Consider the following 25,108-nt stretch of genomic DNA (forward strand, 5'->3'; position numbering starts at 1 on the left):
CTGCGAAAATGTGCAATTAGATATACTCCGAGAAAGTGCGTCACCCAAAGTGGCTTAATTTGGATTATGCAGAGTGAAAAGAAACTTCCTAATTTTTTTGTCTTTTAATACATTTTTTAAAATAGAAAAGCAAAAAGCAAAACCCAAAGCCATATTCAAACATTATACATGTTTTTTTGGGGGTTATTGATAGTATCTTTTTTAAAAAGAAATCGGGGGATTAGAATGATAGCACAACAGGTATGGTATTTGCCTTGCATGCAACCAACCCAGGTTTGATCCAGCATCCCATATGGTTCCCCAAGGCTGCCAGGAGTAATTTCTGAGCCCAGAACCAGGAGTAAAACCTGAACTCTGTTGGGTGTGGCCTAAAAACCACCAACAAAATTGGCCACACCCAATGTTCAGGAATTACTCCTATCTCTGCACTTAGGAATTACTCCTGGTGGTGTTTGGAAAGCTATATGGGAGGCCGGATTCAAATCCAGGTTGGCCATGTGCAAGGTAAACACTATCTTTCCAACCAAGTATCATTCTTTTTTTAGATGTTTTCTTTCTTTGCTTTTGTTTTGGGGCTACACTAAGCAATGCTTAGGGGTTATTCCTGGATATGCACTCAGGAAACACCCCTGACAGTGCTAGGGAGATCATATGGGATGCCAGGAATCAAGCCGGGTTCACTACAGGCAAGGCAAGAGCCTTACCCACGATGCTGTCTCTCTGGCCCCAATATTATCCCTTTTTAATGGAGTGCTTTGCTTCCTTTATCATATGTAACCTCTCCCTTCTGCCATCCTCAGTCCTGCCTCACATGTGTTTCCTCTGTTGATCCCATATGGAACAGCCATCTGCTCCTCTGTCTGTCCATTCATATTTGGCATATCCTGCAACTCACTGATTATCATATTATCATATCACTGCCTATCACAGACAACTATCGAGAGCACTCACTATGTGCCAGGCACAGTGCCGGGAGGTGGAGAAAAACAGAGATAAGAGTCTTTGATCCCCCTCTTCCTCAACAAGCTCAGATACTGAGCTGAATTTTTAAATGAATGTCTGTCACATTATATGTCATCAATTCCCAGGCCCATCAGAAGAAAAATTGGGGATGTCTTCAAAGCAGAATACACTCTCTCAGGGCAATGCAGCCTACAACCATCACTTTTGAATCCAGTATCCTCTTCTCTGTGAAGTTAACTCCTCAAAGCCCAAGGCTGATCTTCTTGTCCTAAGCCTCTTGGGTGGCTGGTGGGGCATCAGTGTTGCCCATTTATTTGGGGGCAGGCAAGAGTGGGTAGGGTTGCCTTTCAAGAGGTTTTTACAAATTCCAAGTATGAAAAGCTCTTACTCCATCACCCTCATTTGCTATATTTGTGTTATAAACACATATGAAGAAAATTTCCAGGTACCAAAGGGATGGAACAGCAGTGGGGTGTTTGCCTTGCATGCGGCTGATCAAGTACAGATGGTGGTTTGAGTCCCGGCATCCCATACGTCCTCCCAGCCTGCTAGGAGCGATTACTGAGTGCAGAGCCATATTTATTTATTTTGTTTTTTTTTTTTTTTTTTTTTTTTTTTGGTCACACCGGCAGCACTCAGGGGTTATTCCTGGCTCTGTACTCAGAAATCGCTCCTGGCAGGCTCTGGGGCCCCATAGGATGCCGGGATTCAAACCACCATTCATCCTGGATTTGAACCACCATCTGTCCTGGGTCAGATGCATGCAAGGCAAATGCCCTACAGCTGTGCTATCTCTCTGGCCCCAGCAACAAGATACTTTAAAGTTCTAATTTTTTATAAAGATCCAGCAGGAGTTTTTTTTTATAACCTCTGCATGTAATTTTTTGTGTTTTTCTGTGAAAATTTTCTTAGCTTCAAACATACAAGCAGCAATTAAGCCAGCAGGTGATCTTCCCTTCCTCTATTCATTTTATATGTTTGAACCCAACACAAACTCAGCTCTTGTACTTGATTTACATTTTTGTCTTTGAGGTCTTGGGAGACCTAGAATGGTTATTTGAAAGAAAAAAAAGAGGGTAATCATGAAGTATAAAACAAAAACTATGCACCACATATAACAGAGTAAAAGTAAAACTATATTCTTGAGGCCTTCATTATGGTTCATGCCTGACAAAGGAGGACCCCTACAAATATTCACATTTGGAAGTATTTTCTCAGCCCCAGCAAATAAAATCCAGATTACAATGGCAGGCCTCTCTCACAGTCTATAGCATGAATATTTCCTTGAATTCATGCAACCAATCACTGGACGAAAATGACAACAGTTTTCATAGGAAAGCTCTCCCAAATTCCAGAACTTTTTTCTTTTCTTTTCTTTTCTTTTTTTTTTTTTTAACATTTTGCCTTTTTGGTGGGGCCATACCTGACAGTGCTCAGGTGTTTCTCCTGGCTCTACATTCAGAAATTACTCCTGGCTGTGCTTGGGGGACCATATGAGATTCTGGGATGAAAATCAGGTCAGTCACCTGTAAGGCAAACACACTTGCTTGCTGTATTGTCTCTGTATTATCTCAGCTCAGATCCCAGGCTTTCCCCCGACTCCTGGGTCATGTCTCCGTACACCCAGCCATATCCGATGAAATGATCCTCCATCTCGTCAAAAGCAAAAGTGCCTGATTGAGAAGGTTTCTTGTGAGCCTATTCCGAGCCCTTTGGCTATGAAGGCAATGTTGGGAGTTGGCATCCATTTCATGTTTCGTCTGAACTGCCCGGCTCTCTTGGAGGGTGATGACCATGTGAGAAATGAGTGAAGAGAAAGAGCAGAGCACGGGAGCAGTGATAACGCACAAGCTGCCAGCTCTCTCGGGCATACAACTTTGGGTGAACATTGAGGCTTTCCACAAAGGGCTTGTGCTTTTCCCTTACAGAAATGACTTGCCCTGAAAAGTTCACTTGGCAGATGTGGTCATGAACATGTCTGCATATGTATGTGTGTACAAAGTGTGTTAGGAGGCTATGCGGCAAGTCCTTTGTGCCCTGGCCCCTTCCCTACCTCGTCAGTAAGGAAAACTTCATGCATTACACTTGGTCAGTTTGATATTCAGATGCTTCAGACAGGCTTTCTGAGAAGCTTAGGAAATTCTCCTGGTACTCAGAGCAAACAATCTCATAACGATAGTGCCGGAACTCTACTGCCAAGGTGCCAAAGAAAGACACAAAACACATCACCAGGCCCCACTGAATCCTGGCTGCATACATGTGAATACCCTGCGACATGAGGATAAAGTCTGGAAAGGGCAGTCAAGGAAAGGAGTCCTGCCAGCCACATTCAAACTCTACTCTCCTATGGCTTTTCCTATTACCAGCCAAACCCTCAGCACCAAGCTGACAGCTCAAAAGGGTGCAGCAAAAGGTTTGCCTGGACAAGGCCCATCCCCTTTGTTTGATCCCTAGCACTGTCTTCCCTCCTCCCCCAGTTCTGCTGGACTATTAATTAGCATGAGTTTGTTGGATAAGTGATACCAGGAAACATCAAGCTATTTGTGTTAGTCATGGATGATTTTACTTAATCTCCACAATAATTCTACAATGATCATTAGTGAATTAAAAAAGGATGTAAACTAAGGTTTCCTGTGCTTACACCATAGAAATGTGTTCTTGCACTGTGGGATTTGGCAGCTGTGCTGAGGGAGGGCAGGGGTCAGACTCATGGAAAAGAAAACCTCAGAACTAAATTTAAAAAACTCAGAAATCGGGGCAGGAGAGATAGTACAGCAGTAGGGCATTTGCCTTGCATGCAACCGATCCAGGATGGATGGTGGTTCAAATTCTGGCACCCCATATGGTACCCTGTGCCTGCCAGGAGCCATTTCTGAGCACAAAGCCAGGAGTAACCCCTGACCACCATTGGGTGTGACCCAAAATCCAAAAAACAAAACAAAACAAAACCAAAAAAGACCCTCAAAACAAACAAACAAAACACCCTCAGAAATAAAATAGAAAGGCAAAAGAGAAATAAGAGAAAAATAGGGACATTAAGGCCGAAAAGATACCCCCCACAACCTAATATATCCTCTATATATTTTTTGTTGTGTTTTTTGGGTCACACCCAGCAGCACTCAGGGTTACTCCTGGCTCTACACTCAGAAATCGCTCCTGGTGGGCTCAGGGGACTATATGGGATGCTGGGATTCGAACCATCGTCCTGCATGCAAGACAAATGCCCTACCTCCATGTTATCTCTCCGCCCCCGCCCCCCCTCTAGGTTTTTTTTTTCTCCAGATCCCTAATTATCTTGTTTTGTTTGCTTTTGCTTTTTTTTTTTTTTAGTCATAGCCAGCAGTGCTCAGAACTGACTCTGAACTTAGGGATCATTCTTGATGTTGCTTAGGTGACCATAGGATTACAAGGATCAAACCTAGATCAGCCACATGCAAAGCAACCCTACCTGCTGTAGTATTGCTTTGAATCAAAAAAAAAAAAAAGTTTAAGATGGAAGAAAAATGTCATGATTCTCTTTTGTTTATGCATCCCATGTTTTTCACAGTGAGAAACCTTGCCTTGCTTTTAGAATAAGGACATCATCGGTGATAAAGAGAACACATCACACCTTTCCTACAGATGAGAACAATCTTGAAAAAATAGAGTTTGCTTTATTTGATGTTCTCTATTACCTCTTTGGAATGAAAAGTGTATTTTGAGTTTTGTCTTTAGGCTCATCTATTTTTCTGCTTTATTTTAAGATTCTGAGATGATCTGACTCTACCTATATCCTAATCAATTGGGAGTATCCATTTTCTCATCTTCCACAGAGGCAAATTATATGTGCTTTAATCTCACTAGCAAACAACCTTCTCACATTTAAAGGATACAGAGGACCACGCAGAGCGTGATAACTGCTGAGAGAATAACACGCGGAATCCCAGCTTTTCGTCCTTCATTCTTGATATTGACTTTCAGTGTCAATGCGGACTGGATCCAGCAGGTCAATGTGCCAAACCCAAAGGTCAACGAAGTTCCCACATTATGGATTTCTTCATCATTTGTGAGCTAGAGAAACACAAGTTATGATGTGGTGAGAGAGTATTTAGGGAAGACAAACAAATGGGATACGAAATGCAGAAAAAAAAAGCAGGTAAAGATATCCTAATAGTGACATAAGAGACTGTAGAGTCCCATCCATCTCCACTGACATACTGTATTTGTTTTCAATTTCTTTGTTTGCTGAGCAAAAAAGGGTCTTAATAATATCTCCAAGTTCAAAATATTTGTGCAAGAAAGCCATCAAGGTAATCTATTTCTTTTTTCTCTTTTTTTAGGGGATGGAGAGGCACACCCAGCAGTGCTCAGGGCTTACTCCTGTCTCTGTGCTCTGGGATCAGTCTTGATGATTGACCCAGTAAAGGGTGGGGGAAGGTGGCTGGGATCAAACCCTGATCAGCTGCTTGCAAGGGGAATACCCAACCACTGTCTTATCTCTCTAGCTCTATTTCTTCCATTCATTTTTCAGAAAAATTCTGTGGGAAAGTAAAAAAACAAAAACAAAAACAAAAGGAGACTGATATACAAAATAATGTCAAATTTCTTTTTTTTTTTTTTTTTTTGGTTTTTGGTTTTTGGGCCACACCCGTTTGACGCTCAGGGGTTACTCCTGGCTATGTGCTCAGAAATCGCCCCTGGCTTGGGGGGACCATATGGGACGCCGGGGGATCGAACCGCGGTCCTTCCTTGGCTAGCGCTTGCAAGGCAGACACCTTACCTCCAGCGCCACCTACCCGGCCCCAAAATAATGTCAAATTTCTAGTAATAATACAAAGCCCAAGTTTTTTGTTTGTTTGTTTGTTTGTTTTTGGGCCACACCCGGCGGTGCTCAAGGGTTACTCCTGGCTATCTGCTCAGAAATTGCCTCTGGCAGGCATGGGGGACCATATGGGATTCGAACCAACCACCTTAGGTTCTACTTGGATCAGCTGCTTGCAAGGCAAACGCCACTGTGCTATCTCTCTGGCCCCATGTTTTTTAGACTAAAACCAGAGATCCAAGATCTGGCTGTATTACTGATTGAGAAAGACAACTTCTAAGTAGGACATGAGTTTATTGGCAGATATAATAAATAATATTTGGATTATTCTTTGTCCCCTAGAATACTGGCCTATCAATATACCGTATTTTCCGGCGTATAAGACGACTTTTGAAACAAAAAAAAAGTCAACCGAAAATCGGGGGTCATCTTATACGCTGACTATATCCCGAAAAATGTTTCAATATGCCGCTAAACAAAAATTGTCTGAATATTGCCACAAAACGATTTTTCCAACTCGATCCTGCACCAATCACTGCAAGGCTACATGGACCACCTCTCTAACTCAGCCAATTCAAGCAGGCTTTTGATGCATGCAAATTAGACAATGTTCTGGAGCCGAATCTTCACTGTCAAAAGCCTGCTCAGATTGGCCAGAGTCAGAGAGGAAGTCTATTACAGTAGAACCTTTGAACCTTTGCTTGTTGTGATTGGCTCACTGTGATATATACAGTTGCAGCACAGGAACGTTCTGTCTGATACAGCAAATACAGGCCTAAACCTATGTTTTAACTGCAAAATTAGGGGGTTGTCTTATACGCCTAGTCATTTTATACGCCAGCAAATACGGTAATCTGAAACAGATTTTGTTTTTCTTTTATAACAGGAAGGTTGCCACCAATGAGTTTTTCCTATAGCGATCCATTTATTAGTTAATTCTCTTACAGAATTAATAGGTTCACAGAGACCATTTGAGTTATTTTATTGGGGGCTAACTCCTCAGATATTTACTCACTGGGGCTGGAGTGGTAGCACAGTGGTAGAGCATTGCCTTGCATGTGTCTGACCCAGGACGGGCTCAGGTTCAATCCCCAGCACCCCATATGGTCTCCTGAGCCAGGAGCAATTTCTGAGTGCAGAGCCAGGAGTAACCCCTGAATGCTGTTGGGTGTGGCCCCAAAACAAAACAAAACAAAACAATTTACTCACTGGCAAATATTTTTTTGGGCCATACCCAGGAGTGTTTAAGAGTCACTCCTAGCAGTGCTCAGGGGACAAATGTGCTTGGGTTCAAACCCTAGACTCTTGCATGCACAACATAGTCTCCATTCTGTTGAGCTCAAGCTCTTCAAGCTCTCTCTCTCTCTCTCTCTCTCTCTCTCTCTCTCTCTCTCTCTCCCTCTCTCTCTTGATAATTATGCACTAATATTAAAACACCTTTAATAATTATATATATTTTAATTGCACATTACTTCAACATTTACCTTTGAAGCAGTGTTGCTTTTTTTTTTTGGTTTTTGGGCCACACCCGTTTGACGCTCAGGGGTTACTCCTGGCTATGTGCTCAGAAATCGCCCCTGGCTTGGGGGGACCATATGGGACACCAGGGGATCGAACCGCGGTCCGTCCTACGCTAGCGCTTGCAAGGCAGACACCTTACCTATAGCGCCACCTTCCCGGCCCCAGTGTTGCTTTTTTTAAGGTCACACCCAACAGAGTTCAGGTGTTACTCAAGGCTCTTCATTCAGAGATTATTCCTGCTGGGTTTGGAGGACTATACGGGATGCAGGGGGTTGAACCTGAGTTGGTCAAATGCAAGGCAAGTATCCTACCTAGTACTATCTCTCTCATTCCAGCATTGGCTTTAAAAACAGAGAGTTGTTTTTTTTTAAATTACCATTTCTTTCAGATGCTATCTTGTTCAACATAACAAACAATTCAACATATCAAATTTCCCTCTCCATTTTTTTCTGTTTCCTTACTTGCTTAGGAAAAAGTCACTTTTCCTACTCATTTAAAAAGAAATATTTCAAAATTTATTTTTTTAATTTGTTTATTGAGACCATTGTGAATTACAAATCTTTCATAGTTGTATTTCAGGCGTATAGTGACAGTGAATTAGGGCCATTCCCACCACAAATGTTGACCTCCCTTCACCAGAGTTCCCAGCATGCATCCCATACCTTCACCCTTAGCCAACTAGTCTACCAGTGTAACAGGTCCATTTTGTGTATAGCTTGTTATAATTTGGGCCTTTATTGTCACTGACTTTAGCTTGGATAAATATTTAGTTCTGACCATCAAAATTTATTTTACATAATCATTCTTCAAATCATATTTTACTTCTAGAAAACCGTTTTTGTGCTAGGACTATTAATTTACTATTTTAACCTAATTTTAAAAGTAGATAGTAGGGGCCAGAGAGATAGCATGGAGGTAGGGCATTTGCCTTGCATGCAGAAGGACGATGGTTCAAATCCTGGAATCTCATATGGTCCCCGAGCCTGCCAGGAGCAATTTCTGAGCATAGAGCCAGGAGTAACCCCTGAGCATTGCCGGGTGGGACCCAAAAAAACAAAAACAAACAAAAAATAGATAGTATCACTATATGTTTCAGTTTTTTAAATTATAAGAGTAGAGATTAAGGGTGTGGAGCGATAGAGCAGTAAGGCATTTGCCTTGCATGCAGCCAACCCAGGATGGAACCCAGGTTTGATCCCTGGCATCCCATGTGGTTCCCCAAGCCTGCCTGGAGTGATTTCTGAGCACATAGCCCAGAGTAACCCCTGAGAGCCACAGGGTGTAGCACAAAACAACAACAACAACAACAACAACAACTAAAAGAGTAGATATTAAAAAGTTGATTTTCCTATTCCCAAATATAACTTTCCTGATTTTTATCCACAGGAAACAAGTTTATTTCCTGCATATTTTTTTAGTGGTAATCCAGAAAGTTCTTCAAATGTAATGTCAATTCATGATTTCTTTTTTCTTCTTTTGGTTTTGAGACACATTGAGCAATACTCATGGGTTACTCCTGGCTTTGCATTCAGAAATTACTCCTGGCAGACTCGGGGAACTATATGGAAGGCCAGAGATTGAAGCTGGGTTGGCCACATGCAAGACAAATGCCCTATGTGCTGTGCTATTGCTCTATTGCTCCAGCCCCAATTCATGATTTTTAATAGCTCCCAGGAACAAACAAGGGCCAGGGAGCTGATTCAATGGGCCAGTGCACTTCTTTGTACATACATGGTCTTGGTTTCCCAGACTGCTGCTGGGTGTGACTTAAAAACAAAACAAAACAAAAAAAAAGGGCTGGAGAGATAGCATGGAGGTAAGGCGTTTGCCTTTCATGCAGAAGGTCATCGGTTCGAATCCCAGCGTCCCATATGGTCCCCTGTGCCTGCCAGGAGCAATTTCTGAGCCTGGAGCCAGGAATAACCCCTGAGCACTGCCGGGTGTGACCCAAAAACCACAAAAAAAAAAAAAAAAAAACACAAACGAGAAAAAATTCCTCTAAATCAAAACAATCAAATCTCTGCGATTCTTCTAGGGCTTCAGTAGAGACAAAATCTCTACTTCAGTTGACTTCCATCCAAATCCTAGTTGGGAGGAAATGAGAAGCTCTTTATCACATGCCTCCTGGAGGTAAGGTAAGGTAAACTGGAGAAAGATCTGAGGAAATTTTTAATTAAAAAATATTTTGTTCCCCTAACATCTTGGAGCTTATGAGATAGTTACACAATTAAATACTCTCCCAATCATTCATTATCCTAACCTTCATGGCCTATGAATGATGCTATCTCATGACCGATTTGGGATGTGACCTAGAATCGTTGGAGAAACGGGTGGAATTGACTAACTGTTCAAACAAGTCCAAACAAGTCAAACACCCCAGAGCGTCATTGGGTGTGGCCCAAAAAGCAAAAAAAATTTAATTTTTTCTTATTTTTAAATTGATTCCCTCCTAAGCTTTCTAATTTGAAAAACAATGTCTCATCTAATAAAAAGTCATTGGTTGTAGGAAGGTAATGCTTTTATTAATCATTTTCTAAGAAGATACATTAATAGTTTTGTTATTATTAAAAAAAAAACAAACCTCTTGAAATCTTGTGCAGAAGGTCCACATCTTTTTTTTAGTAACTATGGTTCCAATACAGTGACACCTGCTATGTGGAATGAGAACTTAGGAAGCCCAACTAGACAGAAGTCTAGTTGAAGCAGCTAAGCTCATGGGGAACCACTATGAGCATTTGTTAAGGAAAATGCAGAAACATCTGAGCCTGGCTTTTATCAATATCTCAGTAGCTAGAGAATTATAAAGGAAGGGCGAGATGGAGATGAAAAAAGGCCAAATGAAGTACCTGAAAATTACCAAGTAAGGTCATTCCGAAGGAAGCCAGACACAGTGCCACCAATCCACTAATATTAAGCCATGGATTTAAAACCTTTGGTTTCAGTTGTATGAAGCGCAGAACAGCTACCACAAGAGCTAGGAATAAAACAGAATATTAAAATTTAAGTCTACACCTAGACTACAAGGCAGAATTTTTTTTGCTCTTCTTATCTACTGTATCTTTTTTCTTTTTAAAAATTCTGAAACTTTTTTAAAATTTTACCATTGTGATTTACAAAGTTCTTCATAGTTGGATTTCATACATACACTGTTGAATCAAATAATTAACGATGGGGCTGGATGGAAGTGGATGGCATCCCAGGCCACGTGGCTCTGCAACCCCCATCCAGCCAGCGGGTCCCAGGCCCAGGTGAACAGCGGAATCACTCATCCAGAGACAGGCATCAGGAAGCATCAGCTTTTTTCATGCCCTATTCACCACATGTGTGGTCTCTATCATAACCTTTCAAGCACAGCCATACTTCACTAGCCCTGCGTCTTAACTCCTTTCAGCCATCTTCCCTTTGGGCTCCATGCTGGTCCAAGACCAGAACGCAGAGAGCCAAAAGCCAGAGAGCCCAGCAGGGCAAAAGCCTAATCCAGAGAGCCCAGGAGGGCAAAAGCCCTAATCCCCTGGCTCAAAAGTTTATCTACCTTTTTCCAAGACCCCTCCCAGGAATGGGCGGGGTCTTGCAGGTAAGGTCACACATAATATCTGGTTCCCAAGACCCCTCCCAGAAATGGGTGGTTCTCAGGTAGCTACACCTAAATCCAGGGTCTTAGCTAGGTACACCTACAATACACTGTATCAGGGCCAATCCCACCACCAGTGTCAACCTCACCCCACCAATATTTCCAGAGTCCATCCTATGCCAGCACCCCCTGCCTTTCATTCTGCCAGCATAACAGGCATCTTTTTAAATTTTTGTTGCTAAAATTTATGTCTCATGATTTCACTGTTTTTGACTCAGCCTTAGATATTTACTTCTGTCCTTTTCTAGCACCACCAATGCACCCAAGACCACTTGGCCCCTGGCTCCCATCCTTTCCTATTTGTGTTTCTCCTCCTCCACTCGGTTTCTTTCCTTCTCCTTGCTATACTATGGGGCCAAGAGTGTTTGAGGCAACTCTCATTTAAATCATTACATTTCTTCATGCAGTTATAGTATAAACACTATATATAAGTGATATCATTCTTTATTTATCCTTCTTCTTTTGGCTTACTTAATTTAATATTATATTTAATGTAATTCCAGCCATGTTGCTGCAAATTGCATGATTGCATCATTCCTTACAGCTATATAGTATTTCACTGTATATATGTACCATATCTTCATGACCCACTTATCTGTTGAACATCTACATGGATTCTAAGTCTTAGATATTGTAATGAGTGCTGCAATGAATAGTGGTGTGCAGACACCCCTCTTTTTTTTTCTTTATGGGAAAGGCTACATCTGGCAGTGTTCAGGGTTATTCCTAGAGCTCAGAAATTACTCCTGGCAGGCTCAGGAGATTATATGGGATGCCAAGGATCAAACCCAGGTCAGCCGCATACAAGGCAAATGCCCTAAACCCATTGTGCTATCACTCTAGCCCCCAAAAGTAATACTTTTATATAGAAAATTTGAGGAGAAAGAAAGAGAGACATAGTCAAGAGAATGTGGGCTTATCCAGAGAGAGCAGAGCAGAGAGTACACATCCCAAGCTGAGATGTGAGTGACACAGGACAATATGTATGCTTACTCCTGCCTTTTTTTTTTTTTTTTTTTTGGCTTTGGGGCCATACTCAGCAGTGCTCAGGGCTGACTCCTGGAACTGAGCTCAGGAATCACACCTGGGGGTGATGCAAGGCAAATGCTGTACTATTGCTCCAGCCCCGTCTTGACACGATTGTAACTGTGTCACCCAAACTATAAAGAAAGAAGGAAAAAAATAAGCATGATTTTAAGTTTTGATTCATTCAATTACCTATTCAGACAATGAACATTAAGGGTCATTTTTAAAATGTAAGTATGTATTGCATTTTACTCCTTTGTTAGTGTTTGTATTTTTGGAGTGGGGGTTTCCCAAACAGTACTCAGTGGTCTGGGGGTCATTCCCATCTATACTCAGCTAACCCAGTGTTAGTTCAGTGCTTGGGCCAGCAGTGTTGATCCAGCTTGGTCTACCCAGAGTTGCTCAGAGGTTGTCAGTGAAAGCACCTGATGTCTGTTAGAATGGATGGCATCCAGGGGACATGATAATCCCACATGTCCACAAGGGCTAGTGTGGCTATAGGGGGAAGAAAGCCACTGTTGGTTGGTTGGATTGAGGTCCATATGTACCCATACACACATTTGAATATCAACATAGACTGAGTGTATACTCAGTGGGATGTTATTCAGATACAGATGAGGAAATCCCACCATTTGTGTAATGTAAATGGATCCTAAAAGTGTTTTGCTAAGGTAGCTAAATCAGGTAGAAGATTATAAATGTATGGAATCTAAAAACAGAATATATAATGAACAGTTTGACCTTGCTATGGCCAAACTGAATTTGAAGGACATCTCCATATGGTCCCCATGCACCTTCAGGAGTAATTCCTGAGTGCTGAGCCAGGAGCTAGCCCCACAAACTACTGGATACAGCCAAGGAGGAAAAAAAAAAGAAATACTCTATAACATTGTCTCTCAAGGCATCTTCAAGGAGGAAACATCACCGTCCAAACAAGTAGAAGCAGAGATAAAATGGCACTATATTAAACTGAGAGGCTTCCACACCTCAAAGGAAACAGCGATGAAGATACAAAGGCTACCCATGGGGGCCGGAGCGGTGGCACAAGTGGTGTCTGTCTTGCCCACCCTAGCCTAGGACAGACCACAGTTTGATGCCCCGGCGTCATTTCTGAGCACATAGCCAGGAATAACCCCTGAATGTCACCGGGTGTGGCCCCAAACAAAAACAACAAACAAACAAACAAAAAAGGCTACTCACAAAATGGGAGAAACTTTTTATCCAATGTCCATCAGATAAGGGGCTAACATCTAAGATAAACAAGGTACTGACAGAACTTAACAAGAAAAAACGTCTAATCCCATCAAAAAACGGGGAGAAGAAATGAACAGACATTTTCTCAAAGAAGGAATACAGATAGCCAAATGGCACATGAAAAAATGCTCCATATCACTAATAATCAGTGAGATGCAAATCAAAACGACAATGAAGTTCCATCTCATGCCATAATAACTGGCACACATCAAAAAGAACGAGAACAATCAGTGCTGGTGGGGATGTGGGAAGAAAGGAACTCTCTTTACTGGTGGGACTGCCATTTAGTCCAGCTTTTGTGGAAAACAATATGGAGAATTCTCAAAAAATTGGAAATTGAGCTCCCATATGATCCAGCTATACCATTCCTAGCGATATACCCTACGAAAACAAACAAACCAACAAAAATGCCCTTTGCATGCCTTTGTTCATTGCAGTTCTATTTACAATAACCAGAATCTGGAAACAATCCAGATGCCCAACAATAGATGAGTGACTAAAGAAACGGTTGTACATATACAACAATACACAATAGATACACAATAGAATACTATGCAGCCGTCAGGAGAGATGAAGTCATGAAATTTTGCTATACATGGATGGACATGGAAACTATTATGCTGAGTGAGATAAGTGATAGGGGGAGAGAGACAGAGAGAGAGACAGAGAGACAAAGACAGAGAGACAGAGACAGAGAATAGTTTCACTCATCTGTGGGGTTTAAGAAAAATAAGACAGTATGGTAATCATACTCAGAGAAAATAGAGATGAGGTTTGAAAGGACTGTTACCACAAAGATTGGTGAGTGCAGTTAGAAATAACTGTAACAACAACTATATCATAATGGTAGTGAGTGAGAGAAATAGAATGCCTGTTTTGAAGACAGGCTGGGGGAAGAGGTTTGAGATGGGAGGCTTTGGTGTCAGGAAGGTGGCCCTGGTGAAGGGGGTTGTACTTTGTATGACTGAAACCCAACAACAAACATGTTTGTAATCATGGTGCTTAAATAAAGATATTAGTAATAAACAAGAACATTCTACCTTTTAAAGCAAACTGTCTCTAAAGAATTTAAAGAGAGAATGAAAGAAAGAACTAAGATTTCAAATAAGAACTTTAAGAATGACTCGTATTCAAGCCACTAAGAATCCTTTTTATACTAGTTGGCTATTGAAGGAGTATTTTTATTTTTACACAAAAATATGGAAAAGGGCTGGAGAAGTAGTAGAACAGATAAGGCACTTGCCTTATACATACTCAATTCAGGTTTGATCCCTGGCACTGCATATGGTCTTCCAAGATGTGTCAGGAGTGATCCATGAGCACAAGGTCAGAAGCCCTTCTATCCATTTATTACTTACTAAAACAATGGATTAGTTCAAGAACTACCCTAATTTTTTTTTGGTTTATTTATTTATTTATTTTGGTTCTTGGGCCACACCCTGTGACGCTCAGGGGTTACTCTTGGCTATGCGTTCAGAAGTCGCTCCTGGCTTGGGGGACCATATGGGACACCGGAGAATCGAACCGCGGTCCATCCAAGGCTAGCACAGGCAAGGCAGGCACCTTACATCTAGCGCCACCGCCCGGCCCCTCTAATTATTATAGTAATTAAAGACAAAGTTTATTTTCCATGTATATTGAATTTATGAGTCAAGCTATAAATATCAGATGTGTATACTTGGCTAATATTTAAAATTTGGAAACAAAATAGAAATGATTCTATTTGTTAATAGGAAAATAGGATATCTCCATTTCTTCCATGATGATTGAACCATTGTGTATTTATGTTGCAATTAATGCCCATTATTGAGAATAAAATTAATACTGGCCTTGAACAGACATGTTTCTAAGTGAATGATTTGAAGGAACTAATTAGGAGTTATAAAACCTAAAATTTATTATGACAATAGCCATCTTAGAGGATGGGATTTTTTTAATCATAAATTGTTACTACTTTCAAGGATGGGTCTAGGAGAAGAACTGAGGAAAGAAGAAATTCAGAGGTCAGAGCAGTAGTGTAGCAGATAGAGTGCTTGCACAAGACTGACCCAGTTTTGATCTCTGAGTCCCATCAAAAATGGTCCCTGAGCTTAGAGCCAGGAGTTAGTATCATTATGTGGGGCCCAAACAACAATAACAAAGAAATTAAACATAAACTATAAACACTCTGACACCAAGTCATCAACAGGACTTGCTCCTAGCTCTGTGCTCAGGTATCACTCCTGGTGGACTCAGAGGCCCATAAAGGTTGCCAGGGAGTGAACCCAGGTCATCTGTGTGCAAGACAAATGCCTACCCAGTATACTATCTTTCCAGTCCCTAGAAAATACTTTTAAAAATCCCATTAGATGTGGAGAGAAAGGAACTCTTATTAACAGCTGGTGGGAATGCCGTCTGGTCCAACCTTTGTGGAAAGCGATATGGAGATTTCTCCAAAAGCTGGAAGTTGAGCTCCCATATGATCCAGCTATACTACTCCTAGGGATATATCCTAGGAACACAAAAATACAATACAAAAATCCCTTTCTCACACCTATATTCATTGCAGAACTGTTTACAATAGCCAGACTCTGGAAACAGCCTAGATGCCTCTCAGTAGATGAATGGCTAAAGAAACTGTGGTACATATATACAATGGAATATTATGCAGCCATCAGAAGAGATAAAGTCATGAAATTTTCCTATACATGGATGTACATGGAATTTATTATGCTGAGTGAAATAAGTCAGAGGGAGAGAGATAAACACAGAATGGTCTCACTCATCTATGGGTTTTGAGAAAAATGAAAAACATTTGTGTAATGATTCTCAGAGACAAAATAGAGGAGGACTGGAGGGTCCAGCTCCCAACATGAAGCTCACCACAGGGATTGTTGGGTGCAGTCACAGAAATAATTACACTGAGAACTATCATAACAAAATGTGACTGAATGAGGGAAGTAGAAAGCCTGTCTAGAGTACAGGCCAGTGTGGGGTGGGGAGGAAGGACGCTTGGGATATTGGTGATGGGAATGTTGCACTGGTGAAGGGTTTTTTAATATATATTAAAAAAAAAGATAACGCCTCTCAATGCTTACCACAGGCTGTGTTCTTTACACTGACTGTATAGAAAGAGGAGGTACAGTAAATGCACCCCATATACACCTCAACCCAGGCCCTTTGCCTGGTCTGTATTATGAATAGGGGACAAAAAAAAATCTCATTGTCTTTGATACACATAACAGTATTTGCTACATAGGTCTTACCCATTTAATTTACTTATTTACTGAAAAGAACACAAATGTTAAAATAATTGCTTATTAAATTTTTATCTAGAGATTGGCTTTTTTAAGTTCAAATTCACAATAGCACCTTTTCATTGCAGTTTTAAACTGGTGGCTGCCAAATTCTTTCCACTTTGTTTAACTTTACCATTTTGATGCACCAACAATTCTTTCTTATGACTGCAGCAGAACACAACAATCGATATGCTTAAGCTGAAGGAAGAAAGGACCAAAATCTATTCAGCTGTTAAATTTATCCTCACAATCTCTTTGGGCAGAAAATAGTCTCCTTTCAAGAAATTTATCTTAAATATTTTTCTTCCTCACAGGAAAAATAAGTGTGGATTCATAACACAGAACATAATCCTGTAAATAAAATTAAGCACTTGATCTTTGATTCTTCTGTCAAAAAAAGATACAATATTTTCATTAACCAATTTTAACTAGTGCTATATACTAACTTGTTTGTAGATTATAATTTATATGAAAGGTTGCAGTTGCCCAAAAGCCACAACGATATTTTGGGAAGGGCTACACCTGAGTTTTGGGGCCATACCTAGCTGTGGTTAGGTTATCCTGGCAGTTCTGGGATTGAACGTGGGGTTCTAGCATGCCACAACTGCACTCCACTTTTTTTTGTTGTTTGTTTTTCGGGCCACAACCCTTTGATGCTCCGGGTTTACTCCTGGCTAAGTGCTCAGAAATTGCCCCTGGCTTGGGGGGACCGTATGGGATGCTGGGGGATCGAACCGCGGTCCTTCCTTGGCTAGCGCTTGCAAGGCAGACACCTTACCTCTAGCGCCACCTCGCCGGCCCCTGCACTCCACTTTTTTGAGCCATCTCCCCAGTGCCCAGGATGTTCCTTAAAATCACTTAGTTTTGTCATGAAAAGTAATAGTTTGTGGTCAAACAGGGCAGGCACCACAGAAAGTAAAAGCATACAAATTTCATTAATAAGAATCATTAATAAAAAATTATTAGAAATTAAGATAGAGGGGTTGGAGTGCTAGCACAGTGGTAGGGCATTTGCCTTGCATGCGGCTGATCCAGGATGGTTGTGTGTTCAATCTCTAGCACCCCATATGGTCCACCGAGCCGGGAGCAATTTCTGAGTGCAGAGCCAGGAGTAACCCCTGAGCACCACCAGTGTGGCCCAAAAACAAAAACAAAAACTAAAAAGAAAAGAAATTAAGAAAGAATCATTAATAAGTCAGTTCTTTTTCACTCCGAGAGTTGGTCCATGATTATTGGTTTCCTCCCATTGAATTTTAATCAGTTTTGTGTCTAGCAGATGGTACTAAAATTGATGAAAGATAATAAACACTAGATATAGCAATACCTTCGAGCAAGAGTGGGTAAAAGCTTAATTGCTTCTTCTAGTAGGGGAGGACTGGAGAATCAGACGATGACAAATATCATCTGGAACTAAATTTTCATTACTGAGTTTTCTAAAATGCTTTCATAATTAATCATCAGTGTTATAACTGAAAAAATTTGTGAGCTGTCAAGCTGATATGGTCACATTCTACACTAAAGGCTACTGGAGAAAAGCCATTTGTCCGAAGTATGAAGTTCCTTGTGTCGGTTTTCTATAGCTGACTCCTGGGAACTGTGATTCAATGAGGTAAGTATCTGCAAGACACTTAGCATTGTGCTTGAAGTGGTTGTCATTAAAGACTGTTATTATTGGGCCCGTGGGGATGATCAGGAATAGGCACCACCCTTCAGCCCTTCTGGGCTGAGACAGAGGAGCTGAGAAAGACATTTGACCTTGCAACCCAAGACTCACTGATGGGACCTGTGAGCTACTAAAGGCAAATGTTTCTTAAGGCATCCCTAATGCCTTGCTAGGAATTCTTATATTATCAGTGTCTAAAGCAGAAAGATAGAGCAATTGGGAAGGTCTGTAGCTTCGAGGCTGAATGAAGATGAAAATTAAGTGAATAGGCTCATCTATATAGTAGCTGTTCTAAGTATGTGACCCTTCTGAGACTTAGTGCCTGTTTAAGATTAAGCAACCACAGTGCTAAGAGAATCTAACCTTCTTCTTGGTTTTTGCATAGCAGGCCACATCTTCCAGACAAGCTTTAACTTAGGTGAATAGGATATACTTTGGAAAAGCCTGGGCAGGGCAAGTCTTTGTCCCAAATATAGTAAGGTCCAGGAGGAAGATTTATTAACTGCAGGAAAGACCCCCTGCAGTTGATTTATTTCTCTTGGAAATTTATTCCTCTTGGAATCCCACAGGTTCAAGACTGGCCTTTTGTGCCTTATATATTTTCTATTGTGTTCTATAATCTTGTTGATTGTGCTTTGAGCCTTCTGAGTCATCTAAGATTCATCTGTCTGTGTTATATGTTGGACCAACCATTTTTCTTTTTGGAGAGTGGGGATCACACCTGGTAGTGCTCTATGCTCAGGGACCTGGTCCTGCGATCAGGGACCACTCCTGAAAATGTTCAGGGGAGTATACATGGTGCCAGAGATAAAATCAGTGTTAAGGGGCTGGGAAGGTGGCGCTAGAGGTAAGGTGTCTGCCTTGCAAGCTTTAGCGTAGGATGAACCATGGTTCGATCTCCTGGTGTCCCATATGGTCCCCCCAAGCCAGGGGCAATTTTTGAGCGCATAGACAGGAGTAACCCCTGAGCATCAAGCGGGTGTGCCCCAAAAACCAGAAAAAAAAAATCAGTGTTAAGGCAAGTGCCTTAACCTGTCTTTTTTTTATTTGTTTGGGGGATCACACCCATGGCATTCAGGGGTTACTCCTGGCTCTAAGCTCAGAAAGCACTCCTGGCAGGCACAGGGAAACATGGAATGCCAGGAATCGAACCAGGGTCTGTCCCAGATCACCAGGTGCAAGGTAAATATTTTTATTGTTCACACACAAAAAGAACCATTTTCAGCAAATAACTATTGAAAATTTAGCTGCCACTAGCCCATCTCCTATGACACACAGAGGAAGGTAGTTGATACTTCAAGAGAGACCAGACTGACATAGTCTTGAGGACATGGTTAATATACTATAGAACTGGAAAAAGACAGAGAACATTGCTGCTTCCATAAACCCCCTGGGCCATAATTACAAAACAATAGGATTAAGAATGTAAATGAAGATCTTGCGTCCTAATGAGTAAGGGAACTGGAGTTGGACATGAGTTCAAAAGATTTTTTTTTTTTTTGTGGGGGTGGTGGGGAGAAATAAGAGTGCTCAACACTTACTCCTGACTTTGCACTCAGGGATCACTCTTGGAGGAAAGTTGGGGTTCATATGGGGCTTGAGGGATTGAACCCAGGCCTCTACCTGCAAGGGAAGTACCCAACCCAATGTACCATCACTCTGTCACTTCTTTTTTAAACACTACATTTCGATTTGTCAACTTGATATGTGTATAAGAACAAGGCAAATCATCACCCCAATGTTAATGCTGACCTTTAAGTTTAAAGACAGGCTCAACACACATCAATATTCACTTCCAGGTCTCTGCATTTATTCATTTTGTCAGTGAAGGAATACATTATTTTAAAACAAACACAGTGCACAATATTATACACTCAAGCAAGATTTTATGTCATCTGAACTATTTCATGAAGCAAATGAGATAGTTAAAAAAGAAAGCTTAAATGATAGAGCCGAAAGAGAGAAAAGGCATAAGGTCATTTGGGTGACCTCATGAAAGAACATATGAGAGAAAAGATTCTCAAAACAAAAACTTGACTCCCACACATTGATATCATATGATCCCAGATCATCCGCTAAGCCCACCATTCTCTGGATATAACCTTGGAGAATGATGAGATACAAAGAAAGCATTAAAACATGTGAAACGTTCTTTATGTCCTTACCTAGGAAGGCTGCCATGTTCATCACTTGACTAAACACACAGCTTGCAGGAGGATCATTACCTGCAATGCTTGAAAAATAGTTAATGTCTGATTAATGTGGTATTAGGATCTTTATTTTTTATTTTTTTTGGTTTTTTTTTGGGCCACACCCGGCGTTGCTCAGGGGTTACTCCTGGCTGTCTGCTCAGAAATAGCTCCTGGCAGGCACGGGGGAACATATGGGACACCGGGATTCGAACCAACCACCTTTGGTCTTGGATTGGCTGCTTGCAAGGCAAATACCGCTGTGCTATCTCTCCGGGCCCCGGTATTAGGATCTTTAACCCTCTGCAATGGACTGAATGTCTATGTCCCTCAAAATTTCCAAGTTGGGGGGCCGGGCGGTGGCGCTAAAGGTAAGGTGCCTGCCTTGCCTGCGCTAGCCTTGGACGGACCGCGGTTCGATCCCCCCGTGTCCCATATGGTCCCCCAAGCCAGGAGCAACTTCTGAGCACATAGCCAGGAGTAACTCCTGAGCGTTACTGGGTGTGGCCCAAAAACCACAAAAAAAAAATTTCCAAGTTGTATAAGAACCATAGGGGAGGGTCTTGGCACTTTGGTGAAGGTACAGTAACCTTTTATACCCAAAGCATAAAATCAACACTATTGTAACCATAGTACCATAACTACAAGTAAGAAAATTCTTATGTTGATTTCCTAACCCTATGTGATAATGCTATGAAGTTGGGGCCTTTGGAAGGTCATGAGGGTGAGGCCCTCATAAGGGCCTTATCACAGGGATCCCAGAGACCTCTTTATATCATATGAGGGCATGAGAATATAGTGAAAGGACTGCAGTCCATAACTGGGAAGAGGGTTCTCACTATAACTCAAATGTTAGCATCCTGACATGGCATTTTCTTTTTTATTTATTTATTTATTTTTTTTTTAAATTTTTGTGTCACACCTGGGGGCGCTCAGGGGTTATTCCTGGCTCTTTGTTTAGAAATCACTCCTGGCAGGCTTTGGAGACCTTATGGGATGCTGTGAATTGAACAGGGGTTTGTCCAGGGTTGGCTGTGTACAAGACAAATACCATACCACTATGCTATTGCTCTGACCCCTGACCTAAAACTTTTTAAAATTTTATTGTAACCATTGTGATCTACAATGTCCTTCATAGTTAAATTTCACATCTACAGTTAATCAGGGCCATTCCCACCACCAGTGACCTCCCTTCACCAATGACCCCAGAGTGGATTCCATACCCCCACCCTTTGCCCCCTGACCTACCAGTATAATAGGCCCATTTAAATTATTAAAGTTTAGGTCTCTTGATTTTATTGTTCTTGACTTTGGCTTGGATATTTAGTTGTCCTTTTTTTGTCTCTACCAATGCACCTGAGACCATTTGGTCCCTGGCTCCCATCTTTTGTTTTTTCCTTCCTTCTTAATTTTATAGAAAAATGAAGAAATATGAGGTAAAACAAAGTAATCATGTCCCAAGGGTTTTTTTGTTTGTTTGTTTGTTTTTAATTTTAGACTACATCAGTAGTGCTTAGGGCCCACTCCTATTTTTTCACTCAGGGATCACTCGTGGTGGTACTCAGGAGATCACATAGGATGCAGGGGATCAAACCTGGGTCAGGTTGTGCAAGGTAAGCACCATATTGGTTGTACTACCTTTCAAGAGCTGGCATTTTCTGCCTTCTCAGATGTAAGATATGCATATCTGCTGTTCATGAATCATGCTACTTTGTCACAGTAGCTGGAACTAAGATAACTTCCCAACTTTTTCTAAGATCTAACACAGAAGAGAATTACCAAGTTACCTTATATATGGCGCATGCTTCACACCAGGTTTTCTGTATAACAAAAAGATGCAGAATCTCAGGTTAAAATAGTCATTGGAGGCAGTTCAACCTGACCAAGATTTTTATTAGGTCTATTGATGAATAATGAATTACATGGATGTAAATTTTACCTTTCAGCTGAATTTAATGGGAAAATTTTGTCATCTTCCACAGCTATAAAGTATCTAGAAAAAAGAGCAATAAACGTTTATAGAACAAAGAAAGTAAAACTAATGAAGTGTTTCCTGTTTCTCTTTTTCTATAATGATTTATCTATACCTCACCTAGTTCTGTCGAGTACAAAGGTTTTACACTTTGTATACTTCTTTAATTTAACTTACACTTCTTTAATTTTTTTTAAAATTAGTTACTTTATTTAACACTGTAGTTACAAGGTTGTTCATAATACAGTTGGTTTTTTCTCAGGTAAAAAGTTATTTATGATTGAGTTTCCATATGATCCAGCAATACACCTAGGGATATACTCTAAGAGTCCAAAAGCACAATATTGCAAAGCCCTTTGAATTCCTATGTTTATTGTAGCACTACTCAAAATAGCCAAAATCTGGAAATAACTCAAGTGTCCAAGAATGAATGAGTGTATAAAGAAACTGTGGTACATCTACACAATGGAATACTATGCAGCTATTAGGAAAAATGAAATTATGAAATTTGGATGGATGATATAGAGAGTATTACGCTGAGTGAAATAAACCAGAGGGAGGAGGACTGACATAGAATGAGCACTTATTTAATGTTTTTGTGTGTGTGTGTGGTTTTTGGGTCACACCCGGCAGTGCTCAGGGGTTATTCCTGGCTCCATGCTCAGAAATCGCTCCTGGCAGGCACGGGGGACCATATGGGACGCCGGGATTCAAACCGATGACCTCCTGCATGAAAGGCAAACGCCTTACTCCACGCTATCTCTCCGGCCCCAACTTATTTAATGTTTTAAAAGACTTCCAAGTTAGTGACAATCAGTATAATGTAGAAAGTAGAAAATAAAGAAATAAGACCTTGCAACTTTAGGAAACCCAAAATTAGAGTTCAAAATTCCACAGTTCTTAGGGATGTGTCAAATTTTTAGTGAACTATAAGAAAATGAAAGAATTTTTCAGACATGAATAGTTCTAGGAATACTGAATAAGAAAGTATGTAAAGTATTTGATAAGTCAAGACTCCTAAGGTAAAAACTATTTTATAAACATTCTAGCCTCTCTCACACACACATGCTTCACACATAACTGGACTATGAACTGAACAGGGAAAAGAAGATGTAGCAAGTTAGCACCAAATTAACAATCTTGTAAATAAGCAAGTAGACTGTTCATTACTAGAAGAATGCCATAACAAAATAACAAATCTACCTGTTTTGCACAATTTATGACTCATTCTTCTTACTTTTGGTAACAAGAGGAAAATAAGACATTGGCAAGGTTAATCAATAAATATTATTTTCAAGTTATAAATGCATCACATAGGTAAGTGATACACTATCAAAATATATGTATACATATATTTTTTTGATTTTTGAGCCACACCTAGTGTAACTCAGGAGCTACTCATAGCTCTGTGTTCAGAAATTGCTCCTGGAAGGCTCAAGGGATCATATGGGATGCCGGGGATCAAACCCAGGTCAGTCCCAGGTTGGATAAACTACCAATATTTAATACTTGTCAACAATCACATGAGTTCTTAAATAATTAAATAAGAGAATACTCACACTATCCACAATCCAGCTGAAGTAAATACAGTAAAGACAAGAGGTAGAAACATCCACACACTGCATTTCTTCCCATCCATACTTGTACTTCTGAAATAAAATGTACATTATTAATGCCTAACACAAAGCTTGATTTCATGCTTCCAAGACACAAAAGGGATTATTTTAACACACCAAAGAGTATATTATAAGGGACTGGAATGATAATGCAGTGGGCAGCATTCTTGCCTTGCAAGCAGCCAACCCTGGTTTGATCTTCCACATTCTACCTTGTCCCCTGAGCAGTGCCAGGAGTAACCCCCAAGCATTGCTGGGTATGGTCAAACTAAAAAACAAAAGTGTAAATTACAAAACTGTGGTTAAATTCCATGTCATCCTAATTTCCCCAATATTTACTGTGCCTATGCAGAAGGAAAGGAAAAAAGAAAAAAAAAAAACAGCACAAATTTGAGTTTTGTCCTTGGTTTTTTTTTTGTTGTTGTTGTTTGTTTATTTTATTTTTGGGGGCCTTTGCTTTTGCTTTTTTGGTTTTGTTATTGTCGTTGCTGTTTCCTTTCTTCTTTTGTGCTCCGTTTTGACTTTTTTTTTTCAGAAGTGTGATTAATGTGTGGTGCATATGTCTAGTGCTGTAGTGCTCATTGGATTTCTTGTTTGATTTTTCTTTTTGTATTGTTGTGGCGATACTCATCCTCTTTCCCTTTCTTCACTCAAAACTGAAGCTTAGATCCTCGAGAAGGACTGTGCCCACTTTTGGCCTGTGAAATTTCTACCCCATCCTATTTCTTCTCTGTCTGTCTGTCTGTCTGTCTGTCTGTCTGTCTGTCTCTGTCTGTCTCTCTCTCTCTCACTTATTCTGTTTTTGCAAACAGAACCACATAACTGGAACCATCTTGCTCTGCCCTCAAATTGAGAGGCAAATAACAGAGAGTACCAAGTCCAAATAACTGTATGATCATTAAATAGTAATAAAAATGATCAGACTTAATCACCAAATCCAAAGCCAACAACAGAATTGACACCCAACCTACAACAAGCTAGATAGAGAGGGAATAATTTATATTAGCAGTCCGGGGAGTATGGGAGGGGGGTATCGGATGAATAGTGGGAATGGGGGGGAGGGAGGTCAACTTCAGTGGAGGGAATTCCCCGTTTCAATATTAATATGTACCTAAAATATTACTATGAAAGGTATGTAATCCACCTTGATCAAAAGTAAAATATTAAAAAAAAACATGTCATCAATGTTACCTA

The 25,108-nt window shown here is 40.7% G+C and overlaps 1 protein-coding gene and 1 non-coding gene across 2 annotated transcripts in view; one reads left to right on the forward strand and one right to left on the reverse strand.

Annotated features, from left to right (window-relative positions):
- Window positions 1-2,351: 2,351 nt before the first annotated feature.
- The window catches only part of TMEM150C (transmembrane protein 150C), a 119,232-nt gene continuing 96,475 nt past the window's right edge, over window positions 2,352-25,108 (reverse strand). Inside the window, exons 2-8 of the mRNA XM_049790292.1 lie at window positions 23,858-23,947; window positions 22,266-22,319; window positions 22,114-22,146; window positions 20,303-20,370; window positions 10,132-10,259; window positions 4,836-5,013; window positions 2,352-3,251 (exon numbers count right to left, since the gene is read on the reverse strand). Of these exons, the coding sequence (XP_049646249.1) occupies window positions 3,043-3,251; window positions 4,836-5,013; window positions 10,132-10,259; window positions 20,303-20,370; window positions 22,114-22,146; window positions 22,266-22,319; window positions 23,858-23,937 (750 nt within the window). The 5' untranslated portion in view covers window positions 23,938-23,947 and the 3' untranslated portion in view covers window positions 2,352-3,042. The remainder of the gene's footprint in view (window positions 3,252-4,835; window positions 5,014-10,131; window positions 10,260-20,302; window positions 20,371-22,113; window positions 22,147-22,265; window positions 22,320-23,857; window positions 23,948-25,108) is intronic.
- Window positions 16,257-16,390, forward strand: LOC126033319 (small nucleolar RNA SNORA51). The gene has a single exon (XR_007504426.1). It is a non-coding gene; the product is annotated as a small nucleolar RNA SNORA51 (small nucleolar RNA).

The sequence above is a fragment of the Suncus etruscus genome, chromosome 16 (assembly GCF_024139225.1).
Source record: "Suncus etruscus isolate mSunEtr1 chromosome 16, mSunEtr1.pri.cur, whole genome shotgun sequence".
In the NCBI taxonomy this organism is placed as follows: domain Eukaryota; kingdom Metazoa; phylum Chordata; class Mammalia; order Eulipotyphla; family Soricidae; genus Suncus; species Suncus etruscus.